General features: G+C 55.7%; 3 protein-coding genes across 5 annotated transcripts; 1 reads left to right on the forward strand and 2 right to left on the reverse strand.

The window, feature by feature from the left end:
* Window positions 1-1249: 1249 nt before the first annotated feature.
* TLCD2 (TLC domain containing 2) lies at window positions 1250-5545 on the reverse strand. Its single transcript, XM_085078212.1, is given in 5 exon segments — window positions 1250-2652; window positions 4133-4215; window positions 4727-4809; window positions 5180-5350; window positions 5352-5545. Coding segments are annotated over 5 exon segments (897 nt in total). The 5' UTR covers window positions 5531-5545; the 3' UTR covers window positions 1250-2271.
* LOC146429102 (apoptosis-inducing factor 3-like) lies at window positions 4737-18541 on the forward strand. The gene is made up of 21 exons (XM_085078209.1): window positions 4737-4826; window positions 6124-9463; window positions 11584-11786; window positions 12346-12489; window positions 12556-12665; window positions 12745-12854; window positions 13307-13351; window positions 13425-13506; window positions 13633-13745; window positions 14141-14227; window positions 14428-14519; window positions 14712-14842; window positions 15388-15503; window positions 15912-15983; window positions 16327-16390; window positions 16799-16875; window positions 16956-17073; window positions 17204-17302; window positions 17697-17772; window positions 18160-18264; window positions 18389-18541. The coding sequence occupies exons 4-21, from the start codon at window positions 12428-12430 to the stop codon at window positions 18429-18431; spliced, it is 1602 nt and encodes a 533-aa protein (XP_084934335.1). The 5' UTR covers window positions 4737-4826; window positions 6124-9463; window positions 11584-11786; window positions 12346-12427; the 3' UTR covers window positions 18432-18541.
* Window positions 18542-20813: 2272 nt separating this feature from the next.
* Window positions 20814-23099, reverse strand: LOC146429103 (uncharacterized). 3 transcript variants are annotated; one of them, XM_085078215.1, is made up of 3 exons: window positions 22930-23099; window positions 21569-21623; window positions 20814-21207 (listed from the first exon to the last, which is right to left on the reverse strand). In XM_085078215.1, the coding sequence occupies exons 1-3, from the start codon at window positions 23084-23086 to the stop codon at window positions 21132-21134; spliced, it is 288 nt and encodes a 95-aa protein (XP_084934341.1). In that variant the 5' UTR covers window positions 23087-23099; the 3' UTR covers window positions 20814-21131. The 3 variants fall into 3 exon arrangements, with proteins under 3 accessions (XP_084934341.1, XP_084934342.1, XP_084934340.1); XM_085078216.1 differs by having other exon boundaries at window positions 20814-21134; window positions 22898-23099; XM_085078214.1 differs by having other exon boundaries at window positions 22898-23099.
* Window positions 23100-23128: the final 29 nt, after the last annotated feature.

Consider the following 23128-nt stretch of genomic DNA (forward strand, 5'->3'; position numbering starts at 1 on the left):
GTCACAGTCCTTTTTTTTTAATCAATGCTCTTTCATTCCTCATCCTGCTTTGCCAAACACAACGAACGTTAAGCAATATACACCGTTTAGCATGGTTATTCTTTAACTTCTAATTGCCTTGTATCGTAGGTTCAATGTGTTGTCAGGCCACCCAACAGCCGGGCAGGCTCTTGCCTTAGGGTTTTGCCAGGCTTTGGAAAATGGGAAGAGGGATTTGCTCTGGAGGGATATTGACTGTGGGATGGGGCTGAAAGGAGGTTTGGGTGCTGCTCCCAGCAATTAATTCCCTTATGGAGATGCTCCTTCCAGCTCTGTGATCCCCCATATAGTGGAAATAGAGGGATAAGTCCTTCCCAAAGCCCTTCAAGCCAAGGCTGTGTCACTTTTCGTGGGGATGGACAAGCACAGGGCATCCCCACATCTGACCGCGGTGACCTGCAAAGCTGCTGCTTATCCCACCGCAGCCCTGTGGGGAAAATCACGGCGGATTAAGAGGTGTCCCAAACGGGCTCCTCTGGTCCCCAACCCCACGTGCTCGGGGTGCAGGACATCCACGTGACGGCAGGAATGTGGGAACACAGTCCAGGCCTTGAGAAATGCGCTGGGTGTGGGCAGAGGCAGCGTGCTGAGGGAATGCAGAGGCCGTGCTGAGGGCAGAGATCAGCTCCTGGAAAACTGGGAATATGTGGATCCAAAAAGCCCTGGTAACAGTTCTGCCCCAGCTGGGAGCTCTGAGTGGCACCCAGGTGGCTCAACAGTGAAAAACCAAACCTGGAGTAGGTGTCCCCAGCACCTGGAAGCTTCCCTGCTCTCCACAAATAGAAGCATAAGCGGCTTTGGGCACACATTGTCTCCAGCCTCCCACTGTCCACAGATCACTCGTCTTTCCCTGCCCAGCAGGAATGTGTCTCCCTCCTCAAAACACGTGCCACCCTCTCCCAGCAGTGCCTTGTTCCAGCATGTGCCCAAGCTCTTCAATCCAAATGAGAGATTTGGTGTTAAAGCTTATTTGCCGCACAAAGGGAACGTGACTGATCCTGTGGATTTCTCCAGACTGGTACACGTAACTCCAAGTGGGATGATCTTGTTATATACACTGTGCTGGGCTGCTGGGGAACAGTGCTGGGGAACAGATTCTCAGTGTGTGAGAATCAGTGGGGAAAAGGAAATGTGGAATAAAATATATTTAAAAACCTTTGTCTTCCTCTACAGAAAGGAGAAGGGTGGGGGAAAAAAAGAACAAGAGACGTAGACTGTGCCAGTGTACAGTGTATTTTCACTCCATGGCAGGGAGACACAGGATAAAGACTGTGCAAAGTAGTGACATCCCCAGAGTGGGCTGGGATGCTGAGTCCTTTTGTCCCCTCTCAGTCCCTTCCCCTCAAGCCATTTCATTTGCAGCCATTTATTAAAAGCTCGTGTTAGTAAGAGCCTTTGCTGCTGGGTGAGAGTGTTACACTGGGCTCTGCAGCACCACTTGTCATTCCTAGCAGATGCCTGAATCCTAAAAGGTGCCTGAAAACTCCACATCTGTGGGAAGTGACCATCACACAGCATCCTCCTGCCAGCGACTTGCGCTCTCCCACGCTCATTTATGGACACTTAAATTATCTGGGGACAAAACAACAGGAATAAAGCTCCAGTTGCCAGGAGAGGTTGGGGGTGCCCCAGACCTGGACCCCAGAGTGGGAGCAGCCACCCAGCCAGATCTCAGCCTCTCCCTCCATCACCCACCTGGGACAGTCTTCTCAGGGAGGGCTCATCAGTGCAGGGTTTGGTTTTTACCGACCATTGCCTCGAAGGCAGAGCCTCAGAGCCTGACTGGTGGTGTTCCCGTGGGAAATGCCACAGAGGACAGTGTCCTGTGGCCAATGGGATGCTGGGGGCTGCAGCACCAAAGGGGTTGGAAACACCCTGTGGTGTCGGGATGTCTGGAAGAGCAGTGGGGAAACAGTGCTGCTCTGCCCCTTCTCATGTCAGTGGTGCCTCAGGGAGCTGTGAGAGCTGTCGAGGCTTCTCTCAGCAGCTCCCAATTGTCCAACCACATCATTCAAAGGTGTCTGGGGAGCAGAGCCACAGTGCCTGGTCCATGAGCACCTCCTCTGCTGCGCAGGGCCCAGGATCTTCAGCACAAGAAAAGCCGGGATGCTCTGTTAGTGCAGACCTTCCCTGCAAGGTACTGAGACAGCCACGTTCACCCTCCATCCACTGTGCTTTGCTCTCCTCCATGGCTTTGGAACTGCTCCCTCCCAACCCTCACAGGGAAGGGGGCTATTCCTCCTTCTTCTCCCTCCGCACATCCCGGCTGGATTTCAAGAAGTCACTCCGCAGCAGGCGGTAGAAGAGGATGATGTTCATGGGTGTCATGATTGCCATGCCCACCGTGCCCACGGCGTAGGCGGCTGGGGGGACATTCTGGCGATTGAGGAAGAGCCAGCGGGTCATCCAGGCCAGCGTGGCGATGCGGAACACCACGTAGGTGCCCAGGTTGACGATGCTGTTGAGGCGGTAGCAGGTGGTGTGCACCAGGTTGGCCATGAGCAGGATCTGCCGCAGGTGGAGGAAGATGGAGTTGATCTCCACCAGCAGAGCCACGAGGGCAAAGCCGACGTACTGGTGGAACAGCACGGCAATTCCGAAGCAGACAATCACCTGGGAAGGAGGGAGAAGAGAGGCTGAGCCAAGGGGCTGGTTTGCTCTCAGCTGCTGCAAGCTGGAGCCCTCCACGCTTGGAGGAGAGGTGGAAAAGATCATCACAGACAGCAGTGCCAAACCTCTAGTCATTCCTGCAGCATTGCAGCCCCAGGCACCTCCTCACCATTGCATGAAACCTGAGTGGGTTTCTTTATTTGGGTGGGAAGAGAAGGAAACAAATCCCCAAGCCCCGGGCTGGCAGAGGAGACAAAGCAGCCTGACCTAACCCCGCTGTTGTGACCTGGGGAATGCAGCCGGTTGTGGCCCAGCAGGTTTTTCCACACCCAGTGAATGGACAGGAAGGGAGACTGTAGCCCAGGGCTACGGCTGCTGCTGGCTCAGGGATTCTCCCCAGAGCAGGCACCCTGCAGGGATTAGGTGGCTTTGGTGTATCAGAGAGCCCCGCGGGATGCCCCCAGCATGGTCTGGAGCTGTTGGGTGCTGCAGCAGAGGTCAGAACTGTTGTGGACAGGATTCCTGCCCCACACCCTCCCTGCCAGGCAGGGGGACAGGCTCTGCCTGCCCACGCTTCAGCACACTCAGTCCTTTCTTCGGTTTATGCCATTAATGCTGTTCTCTGTATGGGCTCTGTAATGAGATTATCTGCTCCCCGCTCGTTAAGTCACTGTCTTGGCTTGAATTAGCTCTATTGTGGAGATGAACTTTTGGCTCACCAGCAGCAGCCAGCAGAGCCCCAGGGCTCACTGAGAGAGCAGGTCTGACCACCACCTCCTGTCTATCCCAGGTGAGTGCCAGCGCTGTCCCTGTCCCCCACCCCAGGCCCTGCACACCCCCGTGCCTGCCCTGTACCCTGCAGCATCTCTGCTGCTCAGCTCCAGCCTGTGCCACCCCCCTGCCCTGCATTCTCCACAGTGTCAGCATCACAGAATTGTTTTGTAGGGGAGAACACTCTGGCACCTGGACACTGGAGGTGATCAGAGAGAAACCCACACAGGGCACAGCAAGGCAGGCAGGACTGGAGTGGGGATCCTGCACCACAGCTGCTCCAGCCACACCAGCCCCAGAGGAGAGGAAGGCACCCCGGGAAGTGGGAGGTGGATGGAGGGGGTGTGCAGCCCTTCATGGCAGGCACTCAAGAGGGCAAGAGCCATACGAGGTGAGCTGCTCACCCGTGCCAATGGGGACACCCGGGAGACTGCTGTCAGTGACACTGTTATGGATCACCCCAGCCCTCTGCCCCAGTACTCTGTGTACACATGTTTTTTTCCTACCCTATTTTTAGGTGCCATTCTGCAGACTCTCAAAGGGTACAGAGTCCTGCAGAACCAACCAGAGAGCACTCCCTGCTCTCTGGGCTCCTCTCCCCGGGAAAGAAATCTGATTTTGTAGCAGGCAGCAAACACCTACACAAAGAGCAGGAGCCCCACTCGTGTCCCAGCCCCAGCCTCCCTGGTGGTACCTGTGCTGGTGTACTCACCACAGAGTGATGAAAGAGCAGCTCCCAGGACTGATGAAGTTTCTGATTGCACAACATGTCCACAAAATCTTCAAGGAAATACCCTGAGATTGGGGAATCCATGAACAAAGAGGGGGTCAGGAAGGGCTGTGCCAAGGGACCCCCCTGCCCCGGTGGGCTCTGCACCCGACTGGGCTGGGCAGGGAAGTGATGGTCGCATCAGGTCACATTACAGGGTGGTGCGTCACACACACAGGATACACACAGCAAAAGAAGCAAATTGGTGTGGTTTGAGTCCCTCTTTCAATCCCTCTGTAGGACATGCTCTTAGGAAGAGGCACCAACTAACACCACCAACCCCATGTGGGCACTTTTGGGACACCCCAAGCGCTGGCTCCCCCCGAGGACGGTGGAGGGCAGCCCGGTGCCCAGTACCTCCTGGCTGCGGGTGCCGTGGGACAGAAAGGAGCCACTGTCCTTTGCCAAGAATAGGGCGATTGTTTGAGGTGCCTGAGACATCGCGACATGGCTCGAGGGGCTGGTGACAGGCACCGAGGAGCTCGTGAAGACCCCCCGGGGGACAGGACAGGGGACAGCCCACTTGCCACACCTCACCTACGGACACGGCGACCAGGCTGTGCGCCCCGGGCGAGTGTGTGCCCACCAGGTCCTTGGACAGTTCAGGGTGGAGGTAGAACCTGCAAGGAGAGAGGCTGTGAGTGTCGAGCAGTGCCTCTGCTTCCCCAGTTCCCTCCCAGGGTCCTCACTACCCACCCGGTGCTGCCGACCCTCCCCGGAGACCTCCTGTCGCCCTGCTCCACCCACAGCCACCCCTCTCCTCCTGTTTTTCTTGGAGTCTCCCTGACGCTTCCCTATCCCTCGGACCTTCCTCCATCTCTCAGTGCCCCCCAGTCTGCAGGTCCCCAACACCCCCATTCCTCCATTTCCCTCAGTGCCGCCTTGGCCGCAGCTTCCCGTCGGGGTCTCTCGACGCCCCCATTTCCCCGCAATGTCTCGGTCCTCCCCGGCAGCCTGGTGTCCCTGGGGGAACTCCACGGTCGCACTCACCCGGCCAGCGCCCCGCCGCCGCTGAGCACGCTGTGCGCCAGCGATGTCCAGATGTTGCGCCACTTCCAGCGGTTGCGCCGGGCCGAGGGCGGCGGCGGGACGAGCCGCTCCAACGCCCGGTTCAGCAGGCGGAAAGCGGCGAAGGAACCGGCCACCACCAGCAGCCCCGGGCTGAAAGCCATGGGCGTCCACCGGCCCGGCCCGCCGCTTCCCTCGGGCTCCCATGGGACCGGCCTCGCTGCCCGACGGGCTCCGCCTCGCCCAGCCCCGGGGCCCGCCCTGGGCACCGGCACCGCCCCGGGCACCGGCACCGCCCCGCCGGTCCCGCCCTGCCCCGGCCGCGATGCGCATCCCCGGGCGGGGACACAGCGAGCATCACCCCCGAGGGGAAGGGCCGGGGGCAGCCCCGCTGCTCGCTCCAGTAGTTCCCGCATCCCCCCGCATAGGGATTCGGACTCGCAGCGGCAGAGCTTCCCGTCGGGGCTTGGGACGCGGGGAGGGAGCGGGAGGACGGGAACTGAGCCCCCGGGGATGTACTCGCCTCCCCCGGCATCTCACGGCGGAAGCGGCGCCAGCTCGGAGCGGGCTGAGAGCGTGGCAAGGAGCGGGGAACGCGTGTCCCGTCGCTGTGCGGGAGTTGGGGCACTTCCCTCGTCCCCCGGAGGTTCCTGCTCCGCCTTGGTGGCACCGGGTGGCCGAACGCTTCTCCCAGGAGGTGCTGCGACCGGTGGTCCTTCACCCCAAAACATCCCCGGCAGGTGATGTCCTGTCAAGCCTCATCACCCTGTCCCACGTCTGGTCCCGAGAGGAACTCCCCGATGTCTAGGGGTTGTGGAAATTCACAATGCCTTTAGCCAAAATCTTCACCCTACCCTACAACTAGCTGCTTTTCCAGCTTCCCGTAATTTGATCGCTCCCTTGTTGCTTTTTGATGTCTCCACCAGAAACTGCTGCACAGCCCTGGCTTCCCCTTCTGCCGCCGGGATGAGTCACCGTGTACACACCGATTAATGTCAAAGTCTACCTCTCCTTTGTGGTATTAATTTTGGATGAAATCTTCTACTTCCTCGTTGCTGAACCAGAAACGTGTGGAGCCTGAGCTCCCAGTTGCTGTCCTGGCTTTGGGGTGATGGACATAAAAACATCAAATACACTGAATGATTAAATCAAACTGGGAGACGGGTGAGGTTCTTTTCCAACCTAAACGACTCTATTTTTATGATAGTCCCAACTGGTAGAAAATCATCCGTTCATGCTGCACAAATTTGCTTAAAAGCCAGGCAAGACAATGTACTTTCATAACAGTTACGTGGCAGGGAGACACTGCCTGAAGTAATAGGCAGTCCTGAGTGCTCAGGGGATTTTAAATAATCTCATGTATTAGGACTCGAAGGATCACACGGGCTAATCTGTTACTGAGAAGACCAAATGCAAAGACATTTCTTTTTAGCATAAGACGTGCTGAGGAAAGAGAGACATGCCTTGGAGACATGCTGGGCTGCTCAGAGCACTGAGGAGAAAAATCATTTAACAATTAATTGAGTATAAAATTGCACAGCGCTGCTTTCCGAATGAGAAGTCATCTTCGGTTTTTTAGCCTCAAAAAATCCCGACTGCCCCTTTGTGTGGTGACAATCCTGCCCTTCACCTGCCTGCAGGGAAAATCCCAGACTGTGGAATGTCTGCAAGTCCAGCCCCATTTCCCCAGGGACTCCTCTGTTTGTGATGTGTTTATCCTAACGATGAGCACTCAGCCAGGCTCGGGGGCAGGAATAGTTAAAATGTTTCTGGAGGCTGGAGAGCTTTTACCTACCACTTCTGCATGGGAGGAATTTAAGCCGTGATTAATTGCGCCTCTGGTTCAAGGACTTTGATCCCACTGCTAGAGCACTACCAGCAGTTACATATAAACTGCTATTTAGATCATTTCAGCCCAGATTTTTCTTAATTTTACCACGACTTCCCATTGAGCCGAGATTTCTCACAAGCCCCATTTCCAGCCTTTTCTCCTTGCCTTCCTCCCTCTGCAGCAACGGCATTAACCGGGGGCGGTTTTGGAACTGGAGACCTCCAAGCCCAGTTGCAAACAAGTCCCTTGACACCAGATCAGGCCAAATATTCAACCACAAGCTCGGGGGCCAGGCTTGTCCCAAAAGAACCCGCACGGAGCAGCAGGGATGGGAGCTCCCGGGAGCAGCCGCCACAAGAGGTCCCTGCACGCCCGCTGGAGAACCGAGAGCTCGATCCGACGGGATTCTTCATTCACACCTTATTTGGAGATGCTGCCTTTTTCACCCAGATTTCCAGAAGTTTTCCGACTGTCCCCAAACGACCTCGTTTGCTGCGGAGACGCAGCTCAGCCCGGTACCGGGTCGCTGCCGGTGTCTGCTCCCAGCAGGGCAGGGGATATCCTGGCAGATAGCAGCAAGGACATGCCCAGGTCCATCCCATAATGCCACAGGCACTACAGCTAACCCCATAGCGAGGGCTTTCAGAAACAGCCGGGGTGTAAATCGGGGCTAGGGAATTTTGTTCAATAGTTGCACAATGGTTTTTGTCTCCCTTTCGCAGGCTGGAGTTTCTCTGCAGCACATCTGAGAGATAAAACCCATTTTCCACCGTAAAAATCTGGCATTTTTAGTGATAATCCACTGCCAGATAAACTCTGTCGTCCCCGTCCCCCCCCAGATGCTCCCCAACTACTCCTGGATGGGGAGTTGGGTGTGCTTTTCCAGAAGGAGGAGCCCACTCTGCTCCCAAATGCCACAGAGGACTCAACCTAGCCAACAGATGTGGGAGCCAGACACAAGTTATGCTCCAGTTTTTGGAAAGCCTCCCTCCCTCCTTTAATCTGCCTCTCTGCATCCAGGGAGTCATAAAACCCATCTGCTCACCTAATGCCAGGCCTGGCTCACACCTGAAATAATCTGAGGAGTCCAAGGGCTCAAAACAAATCAAGCAGCTTGGCTTCCAAACTTTAATTAGCTGTTGTCTGCATCCCTCTCTAAACTGTGTCACCACTCCGTCTGCTTAGGCCATGAGAAGTCAGATGATGTAGGAATGCTTTATATATCCACATCTCAATTCAGGAAGTCTGTAACTCCACACTTATGAAAGGATCTACTGTGCAAAATGCAGGTTCTGCATGGCAAAGCATGCCCAGGCATTGCAGAGGCAGCTGTGGAGAGAGCTGAAATCAATTCAAACTTGAGCATCCACCCCTTCCAGCCAGGAACACCTTCCTGATGTGGAACCTGGATGTTCTCCAGGTAGAACTTGCCTTGGACATGGGAGAAAGAGATTTCAGTCTCTCTAAGCGTGGTGAACAGCCTGGCATGTAGGAATGCTGCCCAAACCACCCAGGCAGAGCCTGCTTTGCCCACATGATAAATGACCCCAGGGCAGGTTGATCTGGATGCTCTTTTTTGGCCTTCTTCCTTTTTCCCAGGACTGGAAGACTTTTATTTTTCCTCTGGGCTTGGCATTAGGGACTTGTTGGAGAAACCTGTGTTGACAGCACAGTGTCCCTAAGGATGCTGCAGGCTCAGCTGTTTCTCCAGGGCTTGGGCTGGACCAGCTGTCATGATCCAGTGGCATGAAGGATGTGCTCTCTCCTCACTCCAGTTGCACAGGTATGCCTTGGGATAAACAAAATTCCATTGAGGATGCATTGACTGGCAAATCCCCTTCAAGTACAGTAGCATGGGCATTTCCTTATTGTTCTTCTCTGCTTCCAACTGTTGATGTACCCCAATTTTTTTACTTTCTGAACTGTTTATCTGCTGTTATTAGAAAGGTTTCGAGTTCCTCCTTCCTTTTTCCAAAGTTCACTGTGGAGAAGTTGTGCCAGGTGTCTGCCAGACCTGTATTCCCATCTCTCACCATCACCAGACATGAAGGCTTAGGAATAAAATGTGAAACACCACATACAATTATTCTTACCCTCTAAGCAAATTCATTCCCACTAAATATTTCCTTTTCCTTGTTTTCCTCCCTTGTGGGATAAACATTTTTTTCCCTGTTTAATTCACCAGTCTCAAGCTTAAGCAATTTTTGATGAATATGCATGTGCTTTATGATTACCTCACGATGCATTTGTGACTACATGAGGGTATTTTGCATTTCAGACTGCTTAAGAAGGAGGAAGCACATCCCAGCCCCTACACCCAGTTCATGCAACATCACACCTTCTGAGCCAGCTCAATTCCTCCTGTTTTACAAACACAAGCACAGGAGCTTCCCCACTGCATCTCCTGCTGCTGCCGGCTCCGTGGTTTGGAACAGGTTAGGTTCCCTCCTGAATTCTCTCGTTATTAATATCACAAACCAAGCTGTTCTGAGAGCAGTGCCCCATTAATCACTGCAGCTCTGCTGCAGGTTTCACCTCGCTTCCTCTTCCTGCCATTGAGCAGTTTTCCTATGATTTGACTCTGTGGGTGCTGCTTGTTAAAATCAGCAGGTGTGGAAAGGCAGGGAAGGGCCCTGAGCTGGGCAAGCTGGGGAAAAGGTGGGGAAAAGATGAATCCACACAGCCATGGCATGGAAAAATGTGCTACACCAGCTGATGGTGGTGGGAACTCGAAGGGAGGAAAATTACACCACTTCAATCTTCACCTCTGAACTTGAATTTTCTGGAGGGCCAGCAGCACTGGGGAGACACAGCAGAAGTGAAGGGATCTAATAAACTCCAAGGTCAGGCCAGCAGCTTGCGTGAGTCAGCAGCAATGTGGGTGGCAGATCTGCTCAGAGATGGCTAATGCCCACCTGGGCTTTCTTTGCGGTTGAAGGCATCACCACTTCCTTTTCCTCTCTTCCTTCCTATGTTTAATCCTGACGTGTATCACAAGCAAAGGTCTAAAACACTCTGAATAACCACCACCTCGGGCTTACCTAACAAATGGCCAGAAGATGTTTTCAGAGCATCTTCCTGAAAATCTGCCTCCAACCCCATCCTGCTCCCTCGAGGGCACGTTGTGTAGTCCTGACACACACTAACATCCCTGCAGCCAGCCCAGCCCTTCCCTCTGACACCCAACGCCCCTTTCCACTTTCTATCCTTTGCCTCTCACCTTTTCTACATCCTTTCTATCATCTTTGCCCGTCAGGCATTTTGTTTTGTCTCTTCCTTTGCACTTTCCCGGCTGCATCCAGCAGCATCCATCGGCATCCAGCAGCCAAATCTGCTGCTCAGCCCCTCAGTGCAAATCTCTGCACGGGATCGAGCTCCACCTGCCTCATCCCAGAGCTGCACACCTCCGTGCCTCCCCCTTTGCCTGCTCGCTGCAGATTTCCATCCGTGAGCAGACGTTTTCCAGCGATTTCTGCTGAGTCAGAGAACGCTCCGCGAGGGCTGCTGCTCCTCCACGTGGGAACGCGCTTCTGGGGAATAATTACAGAGAGTTTAAATGCGGACGTTTGGCAGCCAAATTGCTTCACATGCAGGCTCCTGGCCAGGAGGGCAGAGCCCAGAAGCTGCTGGTTGGTGCTGTGAGAAAATGCCTCGTTCCTTTGCCCATCGTGGGTGTGCAGAGCCCGTGGGTTGGGATTATCCGGACACGGCAGTGTCCCAGTGTCCTGCTCTGAAGGAAGGGCTGCTCGCGGCTTGGAGGGTCCCATGAATTTAACTTCTTCCCAAATAATCCAGCCTGTACTTCTCCAGCATCCTGCACATGCCTTCTTTGCTGGGTCATACCCACCAAAGGATTTTTATCCCCCCTGCTGCTGTTTTTGGGAATGCACCGCAGGCAGGGAGCTGATCCCTGCAGATCTGCGAGGGAGATGATGGAAGCACGCTGCTAGGAACTTTTCCCCCCTTAATTTCTGAGGCATATTTTAAGTTGTGAAACATATTGGCTGTGAAGTGGAGATAAGAACTAGAGGAGACACAAACAGTGTAGGTGTTACTCCCGGTTTTTTGCAACTCCCACTTTGTGGTAAAAATAGCACAGCGAGCAGCGCCCTGCTCTGTGCCATCCTTCATGGACAAAGGGATGATGGGATCGTGTGCCTGGACATCAGTGACAGAGCCAGGAGCAGAGCTGGGATGTAAGGCACGTGCAGAGATGCTGAACACTCCATGCTCCTTAAAATCAATGGAGAAAAAGCCAACAAAAAGATGAAATTACAGAATTTGAAATATATAAAAAGTAGTAATATCATTCCAAAGGGCTGCAAATATATGTTTTGTTGAGCTGGAGTGCTTTCCACCAGGAAAAGGGGAAATGGGGAGGCACTATGGGATATCACAGCGTCCCCTCAAGTTTCTGTTCACACACCCCATCTTTACACCACACCTCTGCCATAATTCCTACCTGCCCTCAATTCTTTTGCAATCCTAAACCCCAGCAAAATACCATTAATTAGGCCCAGGCCAGTTGCAGAAATCAGATAAAACTCCCTTGCAGGTGGCTGCTTCCAGGAGCTGTATCTCCTGATGGATGGGGACGTTGAGCAACTCAGGGACAGCATCACCAGCCGTGGGCTGGCAGCAGGCAGAGCACCTGTGGTGAGACACCAGGGTGTCACCTCACAGGAGAAAGTCACAGACGGCAGCAGTGGTGGCTTTCTGACTTGGGGGACAGTGCCTGAACCCCCCTGGCAGGACCAGGTGAGTACCCACTGATGCTTCTCCTAAAAGACCTGAGACTGGGGAGGTGGTGCAGTGGGGATTTGGAGGAGCAAGTCACCACTCTTCACTGAAGCCTGCCTTGAATGATCTTCCTCTGCTCCTCATTTCTTGCTTTTTCCTCCTCCAAAATAGAGAGGGAGATTCCTAATCAGCCTCTCAATGACTGCTAAGGCAGGGAGAGCACCAAGAACCCAGGGGTTTGGCTATTTTCTAGCCCAGGAGGCATTTTGGGCAGGGATTAGTGCTTTCACGGTAATTACCATGAATAACATCTCTGCATAAATGCTGGAGAGGTTTTGGAGAGGCTGAAGCATCTCTTGAAACCCAATTTGTGGGAGACATGGGATATGGCAGCAGCACCCCCCCATAAATAATTGTATTTGTTTACAAGAGCCATTAATCATATCTGCTCACTCACCCAGTGCTGCAGTTGAGTTTAATGGGACAACAGAGCTGAAAACAAAAAGTGGGTTAATTCAGAGGAGAAAATGGGCATTGAGTTTGGACACAAAATTAATAAAGGGGTGTTTTGCACCAGTTGGAGGGTGTTTTTCCTGCTGCATTGGAGATTTGGGACCCCTTGAGCGCCTGACATCAACCTGCTCCCAGCAGCCACCAGCATGGACAGCGATGACACCATCACTGCCGAGGTCTGCAGGGAGGACGACGTTGGGGATGGACAGTGAGTACCTGGGGGTGCTGGTGGGGCTTTAGATGGTTCTGTGCCCACCTCTCCACCTCTCCCCAGGCTCCTGGAGGTGCTGGTGGCTGGCTACCCCGTGCTGCTGGTGAGGAACAGGAAGGAATTCCGTGCTCTGGGCAGCAAATGTCCTCACTACGGTGCCCCGCTGAGCAAAGGTAACCCCAGTTTGGGGTAGGGGAAAAAGCCACACTGGGGAGGTTGGTTCTCCTGGCCAGCTGGGGGGTTCTGTTGCAGGGGTCTTGAGAGGCGAGAGGCTGCGCTGCCCCTGGCATGGTGCCTGCTTCAACATCAGGACTGGAGACATCGAGGAATACCCTGCTCTGGACTGTATCTCCTGCTTTAAGGTGACTTCTTGTCCTCCCATCTGGGGCCATCTCACAGTGCTTCTCACATTGATTCTCTCTCACAAGCTCCCTGTCCCTGACACCAACTGAAAGCCCCCTGCCCTGGCCTCAGCTCTGTCACACAGAGCTACAACACAAGGGATGATCCTTGGGATGGTTCCTTGGGGTCATGTAACTCCCTGCCCTAAAGCTCATTTCAGCCAAAGGTGATGCCATAGATCCTGGTATCCCTCACAGCCAGCATGAGTGCTTTTGAAAAGAAAAAGAGGATTTGCTGCTCTTCCTGAGTGCTCTTGGGATGAGGAGAAAAGCTCATGAGCTCCTCAGCACCATGTGACATCCAAGATCAGAGTCAGGGACAGATGGCACTCTGGACCAGGATGTCCCAGGAGAGCTCCTACCACAACCTCATGGATGCAGCACTTAAATATCCTCTCCTTTCCCTCCTTCAGGTAACAGTGGAAGATGGAAAGGTGTTTATTACAGCAAAAAAGAAGGTACTGACCTTACCTGCTGTCACTGCAGCGCTTCAGGCTGCCTGTGACTTCAGCATTTTGCATTTTGTTGCAGGACCTTGAAAGCAGCCAGAGGGTGAAGGACACAAGCAGGAGGTGCCTCTCCAACAGGAACACAATGCTGCTGCTGGGGGGAGGTCAGTGAAGGGATCTGCCCCCTCCACACCATCTGGGAGATTCCACTCTCCTCTCCAGGGAGGATTTACCTGCTCCTCCTCCTCCACAGTGACGTGCCAGAGGGCTGAGATGAGCATCTCTCCTAGGTGTGGCTGCCCTGGTGTGTGCAGAGACACTTCGCCAGGAGGGATTCACTGGCAGGATCATCATGGCCACCAACGAGAAACACGTTCCCTATGACAAGTCCAAACTGAGCAAGGTTTGTGTGTGACAAGGGCAGGGCTGTGCCTGGCACCTCGTGTGACATGGGCCACTCTCAGGGCCACGAGCAATTGAGTGAGCAAAGCAGGAGTGCTGAGGCATCCACAAGGAACAGGGGGTTTTATTTCCAGAAAACATCTTCTTACTCCCAGGAAGTCTTTGATCAGAGTCAACATAAGCTGATGTTTTTATCTTCTGTTATTTATTTCTTCCCACTAGAGTTTGATGATTTTTCTAAGGGGGAGACAAGGTGATGGGGATGGGGCAGTGTGGGGAGCTGTGATTTACCAATATAAAATTCACCTCTTTTGAAAACTGACTCCCCAGTGAGCACTTCAGGAGAATTGCTGCCTGTAAGAATTGCTTCATTTCATATTTTTGTCGTGTTTCCAGGAAATGAACTTGAAAGCTGAAGATGTCTACCTGAGGAAACCTGAATTCCTCGAGGCTCAGGACATAGAGTTCTGGACAGAGAAAGAGGTACCAGAGCAGCTGAGCTCAGTCCTGGGGAGGGTGAAACATGGTGTGTGCAGCTCATGGATGGACCTGTAGGCAGTGGGAGAAAGGACCCCAGCATCCCCTATCTCACCTGGGTGTCCAGAAAAAAGGCACACAGCCCTGGCCAGGACAGACAGCAGATCAGAGAGACCTGTCTGAGCTGTGCCTCCTCTCTCCTGCAGGCAGTGTCGGTGGATTTCCAGAAGCAGAAGGTTCACTTCATGGATGGCTCCTCTCAGAAGTACCACCAGCTGCTCATTGCAACAGGCAGCAAGTGAGTGCATGAAGCGTTTGCCACACACAGGATTGATTTTAGGCAGGATGAGGTGGGTCAGCACTGGGCTGTGGAGATGGAAAATGAGATGAAAGGGCAGAATGGAATGACACAGCCGTTGGTTTGTGCTCCCTTCTCATTCTTTCTGTTTAATTTATATCATTAAATGCATCTGGATTCTCTCTCTTTCAGCTCTAGCTCCCTCAAAGTCCCAGGTGCAGACCTGCAGAACGTGTGCACACTCCAAACCCCAGAAGAGTCCAGCAAGATCCTGGAGCTGGCAACAGGGAGGAATCTGGTGATTGTAGGAGCTTCATTCATAGGTACCAGGCTGGAGTGGGTCTCAAACCATCCTTGAGAGCCTTGAAATCCCCTTCTGTTACATGTGCACATTAACTAGAGGCCCTCAGGGAAGGGATGTTCCTTTTTCACCCAGCTGGGATCCTCCCCGGAGCTGCTGGGGGTGTGTGTTACACAGCACACGCTCATTCTTTCCTCTGATAGCCAGAAACTTTGAGAGCTATAAACAATTGCTGCACAAGGACAGAGAGAAATGTGCCTTGTGAAAAGGTCACTGTCCCCCAGACGAGCTGGATTCCCCAGAAGCATTGGGAAAGCAAGTGGGTAAGGCACAGAAAGGGAATTATTTTGTAAATAACCAGGAGCTATTTGCATTTCTTAATACCCAGGTCTGTGTGCACGAGAACAAAGGATGGGGGGAACGAAATACCTCAGCCCAGAAATGCATAGCAAAGCACTTCAGCACTGGCAGGACATCAGATTTGTTCTCCTGGAAGGGGAGAAGGTTTCCAAGGGTGCAGGTTCATGCTTGCAGCAGGCTAACCTTGGGCATGCCTCTTCCTCGCAGGAATGGAGGTGGCTGCCTTCCTCTCAGACAAAGCTGGAAGCATCTCAGTGGTGGAAAGAGAGGAGTTCCCTTTCCAGCACGCCCTGGGTCCTCAGGTTGGAGGTGTCGCCATGAAGGTTAGGAAAACCCGGGGCTAATTTCTAGGACGGAGAGCACGCGGTGTGCGAGCAGCCCGGGGATCCACACCAGCCCAGGAAACCTCGCCCCTGTGCTGAGTCACAGCTCGGCGTGCCCAGCCTCTGTCCTCACCCACAGCTCACCCACAGCTCTGCACACACGGCCGGTCCCAACCTTCCTCCCCACATCCATCACATTCTTCATCCCAAACACACCTCACACACCGGTGCTGACCGGGGCTGCAGAGAAAAGCCAGCCTGCCAGGCTCTCTGCACCAGCCAGGGACACAAATGGAACCTCCCTGCAGCCTGGAGCAGCAGCAGAGCTGCCTGCCTGGCTTTTGGCTGGGTACAGCTGTTTTTATAGCCTGGAATTTCCTAATGAATACTCAAACCAGTCCTTTTCAGATGCTGCAAAATAAAGGGGTGAAGTTCCACATGAAAACAGAACTCTGTGAGCTGAGAGGAAAGGATGGAAAGGTCAGTCATGCCTCTGTGATCCCCGAACTGCTAATTTTAGGGGGAAAAAAGCCCAAACTGAGGTATAACCCAGTGCATACATCCAGGCTTTCCTCTCCCATGTCTAGACCCTCCCTTCCTTTTCACTGAGCACAGCTCTGGGCTCAAAGGGCACCAGTAAATGCTTCAATCCCAGGGACAGCAGTGTGATTTTCTTTCACATTCCCAGCAACACACATTAGTCGGACAAGGTGATCCAAACCTGGGAGGAAAAAAAGACAGCAAAGAGCAAAGCAGCAGGGAGGCTGTGGGAATTAGGACAGAGGTTTTAACCCTTTGTTAATGATCCTTCCTTCTTTCCTAGGTCGCAGAGGCTGTTCTTGCCAATGGAAAGAATCTCCCTGCGGATGTGGTGGTGGTGGGAATAGGTAAGAGACCCCAGCTGGAAAGGGGGAGAACATCCAGCAAGCCTGGATGTTCTGGAACTCACAGTTCATTCCCAGGACACCATTCCCTGCAGGCTCTTTCCCTTTTTTATCATCCAGCCTTTCCTCTTGGCCCCAAACACCTGGAAAAGTCAGCAGCCCATGAGCACACACTTGGCATAGGAAAGGAGCTGGTTGCACTCTTGCTGTGCCTTTGGCTCTTGCTGAGCTCCACAGGTCCCTGCTGCTTTCCCAGGGCCCTGTTTTTATTGCCCCTGAGCTGGCTCAGCACCAGCCCAAGCACAGGTCATTGCTCCAAGTGCTCTGCTCTGAACAGCAGCTGTGGGGCCAAATTTCTTCCCCATCTCTGCAGAACTTTGCTGCATTTTGTCCCTGCTCCTCTCCCCACAGGGTCAACCCCCAACTCAGCATTTCTGAAGGGCACCTCCATCGAGAGGGATGACAAAGGTGCCATCCTGGTGAATCTGGTGAGTGCCAGCCAAGTGTCCCAGGTCACACCCCATCCCTTGCCTCTCATCACTGCACTAATTGCCTTCTGTTCCATTAGCACATGCAAACCAACATCCCCAACGTGTTTGCTGCGGGGGACGTGGTCACCTTCCCGGTGGCACTGCTGGATGGGGACAGGTCCAGCATCCACCACCAGCAAGTGGCTGAGGCCCACGGTGAGGACACAGCCACGTCCCTTTCCAGCTCCCCTGGAGATGGGAATGGGACTGAAGGGACAGCAGGAGAGGTAGAGAATACTTTTTGAGGATCCACAAGAAAAATATTCCCACTGTTGGTTCATCCCAGGTCACTTTGCTGCCTTAAACATGCTGAAAAGAGGGAAGAAGTTGAACACTGTTCCTTACTTCTGGACCACAATGCTTGGGAAAAGCATCCGCTATGCAGGTAGGAGTGGGCAGAGAGATGGGAACAGAAGGACTTCTTCCCTGCCCCTCTGCTCACCCAGCAGCTGGGTGTGGGGCTTGTAAAAGGGGTTGCAGAGTTCACCTGAAGCAGCTCAAGTTCTGGACTGGCTGCCATGGTGAGTTTGGGCCCTCGACCTGGAGGTCACCCAGAGGTCTTGTTCTTTGCTGATGTCCGGTGGCTTGGAGGTCACAGAGGAAGAACTTCCCTCTCTAAACCAAGGAGAGGCTCAGAGTCAGTTCTGCTTGCCCAGAGCCTTCACGTCTGCTCCCCAGCCACAGTCCCTGTCCCCTCTGTCCCTACCCACACTGCTTCCAGTGTGGGATGGGTGACAACTGCTGGGTCAGGTTGTCCCTGATCAGATTCTCCCTCACAGGCTGTGGGAAGGGATACACAGACACTGTTGTGAAGGGCAGCCTGGAGCAACAGAAATTCCTGATCTTTTACATCAGGTGAGTGAATCCATGGCCCTGGGAACAGGACCTGGTCCTGCAGAGATCCCACAGAGGCTCCACATCCCCTGGCTGCTCTCTAAAGGCAGCTGCTGGGTGCTGAACCAGAGAAAACAAAAGCAGGGCAGGAAAGGAGAAGAGGATGAACTCAAATGATGACACCAGCTGGGCAGGGAGCCTGGGACACATCTCCTGTCCCTCTGCCCCACTGCTCCCAGGCTCAGTGCCCAGCTCCCAGCAGTGCCAGGCAATCTGCCACGAGTGCCTGTGCATCCTGCAGCACCAGCCACCCTGCCCTGAGCTCTCTGAAATCCCTGGCCACTGTGATGCTGCTGTGCTGAGCTGTGCACACTGAGAAGATCCACATTCTTCCTCTTTCCCTTCCAGGGATGGCCATGTGACTGCAGCTGCCAGCCTGAACTGCGACCCCATGGTGTCTCTGATTGCAGAAGTTTTGTACTTGGGGAAACAAATCTCCAAAGAAGAAGCGGAGTAAGTGACATTCTGACTGAGCTGGTGGGTGGCTCTGTGCTGTTCCTCAAGTCAGCAGAGCCCACTGAGAGACATGAAACCAAGAGGAGTTACTGCAAATCCCCAACCTACCTCTTGTTTTCAGGGCCTGTGACATTGGCAACATATCCTCGCTGGTGCAAAGCTAAGCTTGGTGTGTGCCCCTGTGAGGGGCTCACAACCAAGTGTCAACAGTTCCACATCCTCCCACCCTGGAGAAATAAAACAGCAAAGCTGAACCCAGCACCTGCATTTTGTGTTTGCAGACAGCCCTTAGCTGCTCACTTGTGCTGGGAAAAGCACAGCAGAGCTGTGAGAGGAGGATGCCCAAGGCCTGGGGCTCAGCTGAGGGTGTGAGCTGCCAGCATCCACCACACATCCACAGATCTACCAGCCAGAGATACACCAGCTCCTCCTGTTCCTCCCCTGTTGGCAGGGAGCTTTCATTTAGCACACCGGTCACGCTGACCTTCTCCTTTGCAAAAACACATTTTCCCAGCAAGGGGAGCTGTGACTGAGACAAGCTGCTCTCCCAGCTGGGAACGGGGTGAGCTGTGTGCAGGAACTTGCACAGAATACCCTGACCCTAAGGACAGAGGGATGCCACCCGACCTCTGAGCCAGCAGCACCTGCTGGCAGTGTCACTGCTGTCTTGAATATTGCATTAGCTGCCGCAGCAAGCAGCCAGCCTCTGGCAGAGAAATCCCAGATCCAGCCTCTCCTGCTGTGTCCCTGCCTGCTGGATGCTTGGAGGAGGTGGTCAGATGCTAGAGGAAAGAGTTACTTGATTTTTGCAAGGCAGCAGTGAGCGAGGCTGTGCTTTCTACAGGAAACCTTGCACTTACTCACCAGTCACATGGGGCTTTGCAGGAGGAAGGGTAAGTCCCAGGAGTCAGGCAAGTTCCCACAAGGACACTCACTGACAGCCTAAACCCCCTCTGGTTCTATATGAGGATAGCCAGAGCCTGAGCCCTCTGCTCAGCAGGTAAGATACTGCAGTGCTGGACCCGAACTTGTCCTCTGGCACCTTCTCACACGTGGATTTGACCCGAAATACAACATTTTGCATTTCCTGACCCCACGAGTTTGGTGCTTCTGCTGAGGGCAGCTCTCTGCTCTGAAATAGCCACATCTTCCCCAGGACAGAGCTGGTTTTCAGCAGCACGGGTTGTTCCTTCATGACCAATCTACACAATCCCTGTGGGGCACACAGAGCTCCCATACAGATCAATCTGTGCTGCATGGGCTGGGGAGCATGGCCAGGGAGCTGCTCCTCCCTGCCCTCAGGCACCTTGCACAACCCCACCATGACTTTCTGGCCCTCGATGCACTCCAGGATGTGTTGGGCACTGAGCAGGTGCCAGCTGTTTTGTATGGACTTGCAGCAGGGCAGCTGTGGTGGAAGAGACAGGCTCTGCCTCAAGCTGGAGGAACTCATCCAAGGGCGTTCAGCAGTCCCACTCCCTGTGGGTGACAACTACCCCAAAGAAACTCAGCCCCTTATCATCAGCAAGCACACACCACCCTCAGCAGCCTTATATAAGAAGGAAAGACCCCAGAACAACAAACTTATTCTACTTCTACCACTTAATGGACACCAGGCCACTTTCTGTGCTTTGCCGTGTGCCAAAGTCTGGGAGCAGCCCTGCCTTGGGCAGCTGGAGCCTGGGCAGGCAGATTAAGTTGAGATTGTGCAGACATTTCAGCAAAGGGCTGTTCCTCCCTGCCCGCCCTCGGAGCTGGGATGAGCTGTGCTCTTGCTGGCAGGCCCTGAGCAGCAATGCCTGGACACTCCCCTGATTCCCACCCGCCAAGGCAGCCTGGGAGGTGGTGGTCGCAGCAGTCCTGTGAGAAAGCCTGGGGTGCAGAGGCTCCCTGGAGCCCTGGTTGGACCCACAGAGCTGCCCTTTCACTCAGTGCAAGGCAGGGGGTTCTCCAGCCCTGGAGAGAAGCTTCCAAGTTCCTTCCAGAGCAGTCTCTGCTTCTGTCCACCAATGAGCCAGCACCTGGACCATGGAGGAGCCCAATAAATTTCACCTGAGCCCCTCATGGTGCTGCTGGCTCCAAAATACCTGGAATCCTGGCACTGGTGCAGGGCCAGCAGCAGTCAGGGCTGCCTGGCCGCCCAGGGCTGGTGGTTCCGGGAACAGCCATGCAGAGCCGTGCGTGACTCGGCCCTGAGTCACCCTGTCCCCTGGCCCGGCCCCACCGCACCCGGCCCGACCCGCAGCAGGGCAGCGTGGGTGTGGAGCCAGCCCTCTCCCCAGGCTCCAGCCCACTGCCTGGCATGTTGCAGGATTAATCCAGCCCCTGAGCTCAGCAGCAGGTCAGACCTGTGGGCTACGCCCAGCCTTGGCTCACCTCTTTGGCTCGGGACAAACCCGAGGGACCTGAAGGATCAATCCTGCTTCTGCAGAGCCCAGAGTGGCATCAGCTGGGGGAATAGCTCTGGTGCTGTGACACCCCCAGGGTCTGCAGCCCCCACCATTTTCCCACCTGGTCCAGGCAACAAACTTCCTGAAACTGAACAGTTGAGCAAAACAACGTTTAATGCCTCTTTCGGTCTGCTCTAGTCACCTCTCAGCTCAGTGCCACCCCACTGAGGGGGGGACATTGTTTGACAGCCCTGCTGGCACAGCTGCCTGGCAATCCTCCAGCCAAGGCTCTGTCTGCAGGCTGCGAGGAGACTCTTTTCATCCTGGTCAGACTCATCCTCAGCCCTCCAATCCACAGGACGCTGCAGAGTGGCTCATCCCAGTGGCTCAGGGCACGGCTCTGGCTGGCATCCAAGGGCCCGGTGACGAGAAGAGAGTGGCTACATTCAACAGTTCTTCAACTGGCAGCTTTAGCTACTGGAGAAGGACATAAAGCTTGCCACTGAAGAACTGGTGCTGGTTAGCCAGGAGCAGGGTGGCACAGCAGCACCTGGGAAGGGAACACACATTTCAGAGCCAGAATTGAACTGTGCTGAGCTGTCACCCACAGCAGCTCCTTCCCCCCACCCTGACACCAATCCTGGTCTATCGCTCTGTCCTCTCCTCAGGGCTGAAATCCCCCCCATCACAAGGAATCCACAGACACCTCCAACCCTAACCCTCCCTGCTCCCAAAGCAGGCAGTGCATGAGCTCCAGCACCTGCAGCCAGCCCTAAACCACGGGCAGGGAAATAAATCCAAGGCCGCTTCTGCTGGAAAATAAGAGATAAGGCAGCCTGCTCGGGCAGGGCCCGGTGGCCACGGCAGGGAGGCCACTGCAGGTAGGGGTTACGGCATTCCCAGCGGCTCACCTCGGGCATCCATCAGCGCTGGCAGGGTCCCACCTGGACGGGAGCCAGCTGCTTCCTGACGGGGAAGACACTTTGTCAGGCGGCTGCTGCTGCCAAGCCACCGGCGGGGGAATTTCGGGGAGCTGAGCCCTTTTCTGAGTGGTTTTGTTGGAGGGTGAGGACACCAACCCCAGGGCTGGTGGGGGACGCTACTGCCTCACCCTCGGCCTGGGAAAAATCCCTTTTCCACACTGCCAAGCATTTTGGCTGCTGGGGATTGAGTTTTGGGACCCCCCTGGGAAATTGGGCATGGCGGGGGGACTGATAGCCCCGGGAAACCCCCGGGAGGCCGTCACAGCATCCTCCCACCAGCGTCACCCCAAAGGCACCGGGGACCCCGGCTGGCCCCAGGCCTGGGCGGGCAGCGGGGGAGGCTGACCCCCGGTGGGTGCTGCGGCCAGGGCTGCGGGGCTTTCGGTGCGGGGCCGGTGGCCGAGGCGCAGCGGCGGCGGCGGGGCCCGGCGGGGATGCCGAGCATTCCTGGCGTGCCGGGTACATCTGGTCCGGATTCCAGCGAGCTGGTCCCGGCCCTGCTCCACCCCCGCCGGCCCGTGAATCAGCACCCGACGCTGAAGCCACCGGCCCCGCCGGCACCGGGAGGCGACACGGGGGGGTCTGTCGGTAACACGGTTCCCACCCACCCCTTCTCAGCACCGACAGACCCCAGCGGCTCTGGGAAGGGCCCCGCTGGGAGCTCGGCCCGCTGGTATAAAACGCTGTGCCCCCAGCCGGTGCCCCCCTCCCGGTATAACCGGGTCACCCCTCCTCCCCCAGCGTCTCTGCTCTCGGTAGAACCAACTCCCTCCTCCCCCCTAACGGAGGCAGCTCCCCCCACGCCGCTCCCCGGCACAGCCGCTCCCTCCGCTCCCCCCGGGACACCCCGCCGCCCTCCCGCCCCTCCGCCGCCCGGGATGCTCCGCTCCGTGCCCACGGCGGGGAGCGGCCGCGGGTCAAAGTCTGCCCAGTCCGGTCCCGGAGTGAAGGTCACCCCCGGGGCGGCCACCGCCCGTCGCGGGGAGGCCCCGGCCGCAGCCCCGGCCGCCCCACCGGGACCCTGCGGCGCGGGGACCGAGCACGGGCCCCAAACCCAACCCCCACCCCGCCCCACCGACACCGGGGGCGAGGCCGCCCGGCCCAGGCGGCGCCGCCGAGCCCGGGGAGGAACGCGCCGCGCCGCACCCCCCATGGCCGCCCTGCCCCGGGGAAAGGTGACCTTCCCTAACGGGGCACGGCGGGGCCCCTCAACCCCCGGAGCACCGGGGGCGCCGCGCGGGGCTCGGCGACCCTTACCACCCGTCCCAGCGCGGTACCGGCGGACCCACCTGCGCGGCTCGGCTGGGCCCGGCTTGGGCCAGCGCCGGCGCCGTCGCCCCGCCGGTGCCGCCGCGGAGGTGCCCGGAGGTGCCCGGTGCCGGTGCCGGTGCCGCCGCCTCCCCCCGCCGCGCGCCGGCTCCGTCCCGGATCAGCTGGCGGAGTCATGACGCAGCCGCCCCCCGGCCACGCCCCCCGGCCACGCCCCCG

This window comes from Lichenostomus cassidix, chromosome 19 (genome assembly GCF_008360975.1).
Source record: "Lichenostomus cassidix isolate B80296 chromosome 19, HeHo_3.0, whole genome shotgun sequence".
NCBI classification, from domain to species: domain Eukaryota; kingdom Metazoa; phylum Chordata; class Aves; order Passeriformes; family Meliphagidae; genus Lichenostomus; species Lichenostomus cassidix.